Raw genomic sequence first — 9325 nt, 5'->3', positions numbered from 1 at the left:
TGTTGTCTTATTTTGCACAACATAATCATCAAGGATGGGGTGATGGTGTTGCCCAAACCAATGATTTTGAAGCACGTGGAGAATAAGTTCAAATCTCAAAAGGCCAAGATGCAAACCAACTTATGAACTTTCTACAGATACATCGGAATCTTTGAGATCATCAGGTGCATGCACAACTACTCAATGATCTTGAGGATTATATGTGGGTCCACAATGTATATCAAAGAGTTGATGAATGAATTGTGCACTTTAAATAAAATTTATGTAAGAACTATGTATTTTCACTACCAAACATTTGTTATTTCATGTGATATTGACGTGTAGGATGAACGTGCATGGATTTACATTCATTTGAGATTCTCGATTTGAGATATGTGGATGCATAGCAATTGATTTGAGGGGCCGTCCAGATGCGCCCACGAGCGTATCCGGGCGTGTCGTGGACGTATAGGGGGCTGATTTGCCAAGTCTGGTAGATGCTCTAATTAAGTCTCCTCCTTATAGTAAAGAACTCAGTCTCCTCCCCATTATATTAAGCTTGATACCAATAGAACCTTGTTGGGTGGCACTTAATCCAACGTATCCAATTATGTGCATAAGCTTTACATTAAAGCACTTCACACAAAAATTATAGTTTAACTCTATTATATGCTTTCTCAGGCTCAATTTTAAAAACCAAGCCTTTTCACCTTGGAAGAAAAAATGGAATGCATGGTGTTCCTAATAATATTGTGTCCTGATGGAACATGGCAATGGGTGGGAATACTTTGCACTTGATTGTAGCATGATTCATACATAGTAATTTCTTGCTACACAAAATGACACAAATATTACAAACCTGGGTAAAAAAAAAACTGACACCCACTGACCCCTGACCGTCATAACAGTTATTCCGAATTCATTCTGCAAATACTGGAAAACGTGGTAGGGAATGATAAAAGGCCAAACCAACCGCGCGTGCGGCGATCATAAATAGCAACGTCACTCAGCATGAAACCATGGGGATTTCAGTGCTGGGCTAGCTGGACGGTCGTAGAACGGAATCAGTGGTGACCGTGGTATCCACCGCCACCGCCGCCGCCGCCGTAGGTGGGCGTGGGAGGGACGGGGTGGTAGTCCGGGTGGGGCTGCGGCTTGGGTTCCGGCTTGGGCACCGGGCCGTAGTCTGGGTGGGGCTGGGGCTTGGGCTCCGGCTTCGGTGGCACTGGCTTCTTGTGGTGGAAGTGCTCCATGATGTGTTTCTTGATGGGCCCGCACAGGGTCATGGACTGGCACTCCGGCGACGCTGCAGACGGCGTGGCAATGTTGTCGCCGGCGACGATGCCGAAGGTGGTGCCCTCGGAAACCGGCACGATCTTGGATGGCTCCTGGCCGGAGCACGGCGCGTTGGAGGCGGCACTGTGGAGCTGCGCGACGCAGTCGGCGCCGCGGAGGTTAGCGTCGAGGGGCACGCTGAAGGCGCCGGTGCCGTCGAGGGCACCCACCGCCTTGCTCTCGTACTCGCCGTCGACGTTCTTGCACTTGATCGCGACCTGGAGACCTGAAGTACGTTGAGTTGAAGGCAGGAGGACAACCATGAGCCGATCTCCATCTATATAGGTATATGCATTAACATATATAGTACGATTGAGGTGCATATCTTACCCTTGAAGGCTTCCTCGGCCTTGATGTTCTTCCTGGTGCAGTCGGCGCACTTGGCCAGGCCGACGACGACGGACGCCGGCTCGGCGTTGGCGACGGCGATCGCCAGCAGGACGGCGAGGACGAGCGCTCTCGGAGCCGCCATGCCTGAACCTCTGAGCCGCGCTGCCACTTGCTTGCCTGTGTGAAGTGGCTGCTCGATGGATGAATGGATGGAACAGGCGACGCATGGCTTATATAGGCCTCCGCAGGCATTGATCGGCACAGCTCGATGGATGATCTGGCTGGCTGCATGCTAGAAGCTCCAAGGGTGGTGGTGGCGGTGGGCGGCGAAGTGATGCGTGACAACGAGAGGCCGGCTAACTCGCCGAAATTTTGGATGGCGAATTAACTACGGCGCCCGCGAGCTGCATGATCCAATCGGTCGATCGGTGCGTGTGCATCCACGTCGCTGTTGGTGATCGACTTGGTTTGGTGGTGGAGTACTTCGGTAGGCACCGGCCGCGTCTCTCGGCATGCACATTCATGCAGCGTGCGTGCATGCATGCATGCAGCATCAGTTCGTACTCCTCCGTTCCTAGAGGGTTCACTAATGAACTATATACGGATGTATATAGACACACTTTAGAGTATAGATTCACTCATTTTGCTTCGCGTGTAGACACCTAGTGCAATATCTTAAGAAGATTTATATTTAGGTATGGAGGGAGTACTTCGTAGTAGTACCCTCATGCAAAAGGAAAAAAAATGGTTCGTAGTAGCAGGCTAGCAGCAGCACGTCAGTTTGCTGGTGGAAATTTGGTGTTGCATCGACATCAGAATTGCTGTAAAGTGACACGTCCATTTTCTCTTTTTTGAAATAGGCTTTCGCCTCGCTATATGGATATAACAACCATCAGATACAACATTCCGAACACCGCTAGAGCGGACAGCACATGACACGTCCATTTTGGGGAGTAGTGAGCTTGCGGTACAGTACCAGCTCTGAGCAGTGATTTGTTGTTCACAAATAGAATGTTGTAAAAATATGAACAGATTCCAATTATGCTTAATCCAAGAAAAAACAGATAGCAGATGATCAACAACATAGCTCAGCTTGGTAGATTTCCTGGTCGTACGTACGGCAGTGTGGATTGGTAACTTCCCTTAGGAAATTGCGGACTCCATCACCGTGATTGTACTTTTAGCATGAGCTAATTTAAATCTCTCTTTCCCAGCAAAAAAAAAGGAACATAGTTGACATGATATCCGAACAAGAGAAGTTGGTAAGCAGAACAGACATGCTATATGCTCGATGGGTATGGCAAACATCTTCCACCATGGATTTTTTAATTAACCATGCACAGATCTTCATGAACAGTGTCCAAAGATAAATGTTACCGAGCATGGGTTCAGCTGAATCATGGTCCAGAGAAACATTTTCGGATCGAAGGCTAGTAGTAAGGAACCAGAAGTGGTGCATATATAAAGAAGTGTTCGCAGTCATCACACCGTCGGCGGTTGACATGGCGTGAAGGGAGGGGGGTCGTCGTCGGTGTAGTCATAATTGAGGAAGTCATTCTATGCCACAATACTGGAGGAGATGCTAGCAGTCACGCTAAAGCTCTCCCCAAAAATCCCGATCTCCTCTCACTCAAAATAGACAGGGATCTGGAGGCCTGATGTTCCACATCGCAGTGCATGATGGAAAGTGGATTTGGGATTACAGCAAGATGAATAGTGGATTCAATGTCGAGTATGTGGATGATGTTGCTGATGATGATGCATGGTTGATATCGTGGCCTCGGTGGTCCAAGCTTTGGCGAGATGGTGTCCTTCTGCTGATTCCCACTTCAGATCCCTTCGGCCTCGTTTGGTTAAGGGGGATTGGCGAGGTTTTGAGAGGGAGGGATTTCAGGAGATTGGGTGAATCCCTTTGTTCCACCCAATCCTCTCAAATCCCCGGGGCTTTGCTTCCACTAGTCCCCCGAGGAGGGTTTTGAAACATATAGATAGGAAGGGATTGAAGGGGAACGGAGGGATTGGGCTAAGCAAACCCCTCCTACCAAATGGGCACCCGAGGATCTTTGGGGTTTCTGACCCTCCCGGGGATTTTCCTCTCAAAATCTCACCAATCTCCCTTAACCAAACGAGGCCCCGGGGATGAGGTTTCCTTCCTCTGTCTCGTGGTTTGTGGTCTCTCCTTTGGTCACATATGTGATGCGATTGCACCGGGCGGAAGTAGTCCATCATGGGAAGGTGGCGCCGTGTTGTACGACCGCTGGTACAAGCGGTTGTGCTTGTACTGTGCGTCGTCTCCTCTCCTGGATAGCCGGCCACGACTAGTTTTCCTCCTACGCTTTCGTCTCTTCGTCTAGAAAGTCTTTATGACATCTAATCAGCATATTTTCACACCAAGAATAGTTGTTTTACATTTCGTTCTCAAAATATGATACTTCTTTAGGATCTTGATGAAATAAGCAAAAGGGGCAAGCAGCCGTGGTAAAGTGTAGAAACTTTTGTGATTATTTTCAAGAAAAAAATGCTAAGCAAAAGGTGACATAAAATTCACTCATCAACATCCCGAAGCTTAGACTTTTGCTCATCCCTGAGGAAAATCGCTGCTGGAAGAATAGGATCAACACACTCATCAAGGGCGACTTGTCATAATCAAATGAGGGCATTGCAGCGAAGCTGATATAGAACTGCCATGAGTGTTAGCATACTTCTAACGAAAAATGGCTAGAGAGGCTCCCATGCCTTTACTGTTTGAGTGCTCGCGGAAAGAAAAACAACCTAATAGAATAAGACATTCAAGCTTGATCGAACGAGAGATGAGGGGCTCTCAACATTTTTAGAACTCCGCATAGACTTTTTCAATTTAACATGTAAAACAATCTCTTTCGTTTTCTTGTGTAATATTAAGGAAGCTTATTTGCCCATGAAACAACGTTTACCTCATATTTTTATGAGTGTCGTGTCATGAAAGCTCAGCATGCTCAAGGCTTACGAGAGAAAACAAAAGCGATCTACCCAAATGCTAATTTCAAAACGGAGAACGAAACCATCCATGTTTCATGGTTTGAGTTCCACGTCTACTTGCCATTCGTTCTACGCTAAAAAAATTGGCAAAAAAATACTTCTCATAATCTTGTTTCTCTTTTTGACAAGCTAGTGAAACCAAAAAAGTACTCTAAAACAACAACCTACACTTAACAATCAGAACTACTGGTGTGGAACACAGTATAGTCATTCAAAAGTAACAAGTACACTAGAACTCAACCTAATTCATATCTCTAATAAAAGATACTGAACGTTGTAATATCAGCATTCGTCATTAAGACATGCTCATCATAGGATAGGTAATTCCTCCCCTGCTCATGGGGAGCTTTTTTGCAACCTATTATGCAAAACTTAATTAAAATAAACTCAATTTTGTGGAAAGTACACATACAAAAACAGTAAATATGCAAGGGCTTATGAGTCTTCACAAGCTTAGTCACTAAGCCGTCGGGATCCAATAATCCCTCTCAGTCCCTCGTACGTGGAGTTTCTTCTCAGTTGTGGTGTAAGTGTTGTGGGAAAGGGCATGATGGAGCAACTCATAAGTCTTCTCTAGGACAACAATATGATAGTCTTCTCCAGGTCGGCAATGTGATGCACGTTCACGCGCACAATTCCCTCTAGGTTGGCGATGAGTACGAGACACGCGTCGAGAGTGGACTATGTGTGCAACAAGTCGCCCACACTCATCCAGTCACGGCTTCCGCCCAAGGAGCCCTCGTCCGGTGGTGCTGTGTCATTATTTGGCGGAATCCCCCCCCCCCTGGCTCGATGGCGACGGTCGGGTGCGATACGATGATGGACATGAACCGTAATGATCGAAGACGAACAAGTCTATATGACGGCTACTCACCCATCCGGAGCAAGAGACACTGAAAAAGAGGGTTTTGGAATATCTTAACAAGGAGGATGAATTACTGTGTTTGCCGTCGTTAGTCACAAATGTTGAACCATTTCAAAATACAAAGCAAAAGGGATCGACACTTTGGCCAAGTGTGCATGATTGGTTTCCTAAGAAAAAGCACTACGAGCCCTACAATAAGGAAGTGCTACAAAATCACAATCCGAAGTCGCTAAGCCTTCAATGTTACACCATTCAAGACGCTGCCAACACTCATCATGGTGCATATGAACAAATGAAAACTGGTGACCAACTGGCGCGTCACTCCTCAAGCACGTAAGTTTTGTTTAGTGATGCTTTATGTGTTGGTCATTTGATTTATTTTCTCTATGTTGCAACTTCTTGATCATGTCATTGTATTGCTTTGCTAGCCCGGACGCATGGCCATGTTGTACGACAAGACCGAGAGCACATTCACGATGATGCATTGTTGGTACAACTTGATTGTGCAAAGCAAGTGGAGCAGCATTACTAATTATGTCAAGACCGCCAACGCCAAAGTAAGTGATGAAGGTGGTGATCCAAGCGGTGTAGTTCGAGGAGGGCTTGCACCGGCCACCCATGTGGCCAGGTCGAAGGGATGGATATGAGAGAATGAGAAGGGACTACGGCCAAGATGACAGAGAAGTTTGAGGACATCGTGACGAAGAAAAAGGAGACATGTCCCAAGTGCAATGAGATCAAGGAGGAAACTATTTGTGGAAATAAAAAAAAAGATTGAGCTTAATGATAGGAAGCTTGCGATGAAGCAAGCGTGCGAGGAGCAAAAGAACTTGTACGTGGAGCCACATGACTTGGACTCCGAAGCGGCCAAGTTTGTTTCCGACTTGCAAGACATCATGTACGTACGTTTTGCGCAAAAGGAGGGGGAAAGGAGGCTGAAAATTGAGGCATTAGATATAGACAGCCGGTTCATTTGCTTTTGGGTTCGATAAATGTATAGAACTTATTGAATGTCGGGTGATTTTACTAGTACTCCCTCCGTAAATTAATATAAAAGCGTTTAGATCATTATTTTAGTTATCTAAACACTTTTATATTGGTTTATAGAGGGAGTATTAATGAAGGAGGGGGGGTGCAATCATTTGAATGTATGATCGAATCGTTGTTGATCTAGGAAATTTGATAAAGAGAGAAAGCCAGACAAGCACTTAGGAGCAAATTTGAAGGACACGATTGGATGCGCCTGGTCATGATGCCTGCGGACATTTGGTTGGCGCCCGTTTGGTGATCGCCGTTGGAGATACCCTAATGCAGGCACATGGGAAAATAAGTCTACTTGGGTGATTCAGATATAGGAACTTCTCATTACAGAAATTCACACCGATATTACAAACTTTGTAAAAAAAGACTGACCCGTAATCACCCATACATTTGCCTGACACACATACTTATCCCTCACAACTGTTACTCTGGCTGATAGAAGACCAAAGCTAACTCGTGCACATAAATAGCAACGTCACTCACTGACAGCAACAAGACATGAAGTTTCATTGCTGTGACGGATGGCGGTAGATCGGAGTCAGTGGTGGCCGTGGTATCCACCGCCGCCGCCGCCGCCGTAGGTGGGCGTGGGAGGGACGGGGTGGTAGTCCGGGTGCGGCTGCGGCTTGGGCACGGGGTGGTAGTCCGGGTGCGGCTGCGGCTTGGGCTCGGGCTTGGGCACGGGGCCGTAGTCCGGGTGGGGCTGGGGCTTGGGCTCCGGCTTCGGCGGCACGGGCTTCTTGTGGTGGAAGTGCTCGATGATGTGCTTCTTGATCGGCCCGCACAGGGTCATGGACGCGCACTCCGGCGACGCTGCAGACGGCGTGGCAATTTTGTCGCCGGCAACGATGCCGAAGGTGGTGCCCTCGGAAACCGGCACGATCTTGGACGGCTCCTGGCCAGGGCACGGCGCGTTGGCGGCAGCGCTGTGGAGCTGCGCGACGCAGTCAGCGCCGTGGAGGTCAGCGGCGAGGGGCACGCTGAAGGCGCCGGTGCCGTCGAGACCGCCCACCGCCATGCTCTCGTACTCGCCCTGGACGTTCTTGCACTTGATCGCCACCTGGAGACCTGAGGTGCGTTGACGGCAGTAGGAGCAGGACAACCATGAGCCGATCTCCATCTATATATAGGTAGATCTATGCATTGACATATACAGTACGATTGAGCAGTACGTATACCCAGCTTAATTAGAATTACCTTTGAAGGCCTCCTCGGCCTTGATGTTCTTCCTGGTGCAGTCGGCGCACTTGGCCAGGCCGACGACGACGGACGCCGAGGCCGCCTCGGCGTTGGCGACGGCGATCGCCAGCAGGAGGCCGAGGACGACTGCTCTCGGGGCTGCCATGCCTCAACCTCTGAATCGAACTACTGCCACTTGCTGTTGTGAAGTGGCCGGTGGATGGATGGATGGATGAATTTGATGGAACATGCGACGCGCGGTTTATATAGGCATCCGCATTGATCGTCCAGCTCGGTGGATGATCTGGCTGCATGCATTGCATGCTCGAAGCTCAAAGGGTGGTGGTGGCGGCGGTGGCCGGCGCAGTGATGCGTGACAACGAGAGGCCGGCTAACTCGCCGAAATTTCAGATGGCGAATTCAATACGGCCGGCGCCGGCGAGCTGCTTGATCGGATCGGTCGGCTCATGTGCCTCCACGTCGGCCGTTGGTGATCGACTTGGTGGTCGCGTACGTATGAAGGCACCACACCCCATAGGCACCGTGTCTCGCGGCATGCACATGCACATGCACTTACTAAGTTATTAGGAGGAGGAGTACCATGGCTATTTGCATCTGCTGGTGGTAATCTGGTGTTGGATCGACGTCAGAATGGCTGTAAAGTGCATGCCCATTTCGGGAAGTAGTGAGCTTGCGGTACAGTACCTTGCTGTGAGCAGTACTTTGCTGTTCATAAATGCAGTGATGAAAATATGAGCAATTTTTTCAATTATGCTTAATACAAAAACAGTGCATAACAAAAGGTTATCAACATAGTTGACATGATAATTGAACAAGAAAAGTTAGTAAGAGCATAACAAAGGCAGGAGGCGCGGGGTAGCGTGTGGCGGATGAAGAAGCGTTCGCATTCTTTCTTTTACAAAGAAGCAATCACGGTCGAGGCACTGTCGGCGATTGACATGGCATTGTGGGAGAGGATGAGTCATCGGTGAAGCTGTTGCCAACGCGTAAGTCTTTGGGGGTGTTTGTTTCCATGGACTTTTTGGTGTAGGGACTAAAAAAGTCTTAAAAAGTCCCATATGAAACAAACAGGAGGGACTTTTAGGGACTAAAGTGGGGTGTTTTGGACTATTTGAAGAAGTACCTGTGGGAGGAATTTTTTGGGACTTTTTCCTACCCTGCCCATCGCATCGCGTTATCCACTCGCTCGTCTCCTCCAGCTGTACTAATGTTTGCATTTTAATGGACATGTAGTGTGCGACCTTGTTAAATGATCATTGCATTTTCTTTTCGAATATCACTATGTAATGGACATGTAGTGTGCGACCTTTTTAAATGATCATTGCATTTTATGCGTTTCATAATTTTTGTTGGGTAAAGAGGTGGTGCATGATAAAGAAATTTGTACTAATGTTTCATGTTTCAGGATGATGGCAGCAGTGTCGATGAGAGCAGCAGTGATGATGAAGCACTGATGTTCTTGATGCACCAAAAAAAGAAGAGAAGAATGTTGCAGATGGCCTGCATGGTTGGTATGTATTACTTGGACTCTTACTGTAACAAAGGACCTAGAAGAGT

At 47.8% G+C, this 9325-nt stretch overlaps 1 protein-coding gene across 1 annotated transcript; it reads right to left on the bottom strand.

Moving 5' to 3' along the window:
- Positions 1-1043: 1043 nt before the first annotated feature.
- LOC123425066 lies at positions 1044-7988 on the bottom strand. The gene is made up of 4 exons (XM_045108735.1): positions 7766-7988; positions 7118-7636; positions 1645-1884; positions 1044-1540 (listed from the first exon to the last, which is right to left on the bottom strand). Exons 1-4 carry the CDS (start codon positions 7911-7913, stop codon positions 1044-1046), a joined length of 1404 nt encoding a protein of 467 aa, XP_044964670.1. The 5' UTR covers positions 7914-7988.
- Between the last annotated feature and the right edge of the window lie 1337 nt (positions 7989-9325).

The sequence above is a fragment of the Hordeum vulgare genome, chromosome 2H, assembly GCF_904849725.1.
Source record: "Hordeum vulgare subsp. vulgare chromosome 2H, MorexV3_pseudomolecules_assembly, whole genome shotgun sequence".
NCBI classification, from domain to species: domain Eukaryota; kingdom Viridiplantae; phylum Streptophyta; class Magnoliopsida; order Poales; family Poaceae; genus Hordeum; species Hordeum vulgare.
Note: the sequence above shows the minus strand (reverse complement) of the source record. Positions and strands in the feature narration are given on the sequence as shown.

Bases quoted from the DNA above. Each gene is read 5' to 3' on its own strand.
- LOC123425066 (XM_045108735.1), bottom strand. From the start codon at position 7,913: ATGGCAGCCCCGAGAGCAGTCGTCCTCGGCCTCCTGCTGGCGATCGCC. The intron at 7,637-7,765 runs GTAATTCTAATT...AACGCACCTCAG, and splicing joins GGCCGAGGAGGCCTTCAAAG to GTCTCCAGGTGGCGATCAAG. The intron at 1,885-7,117 runs GCCACCACTGAC...ATGCCTGCGGAG, and splicing joins CGGCGGCGGTGGATACCACG to GCCTATATAAGCCATGCGTC.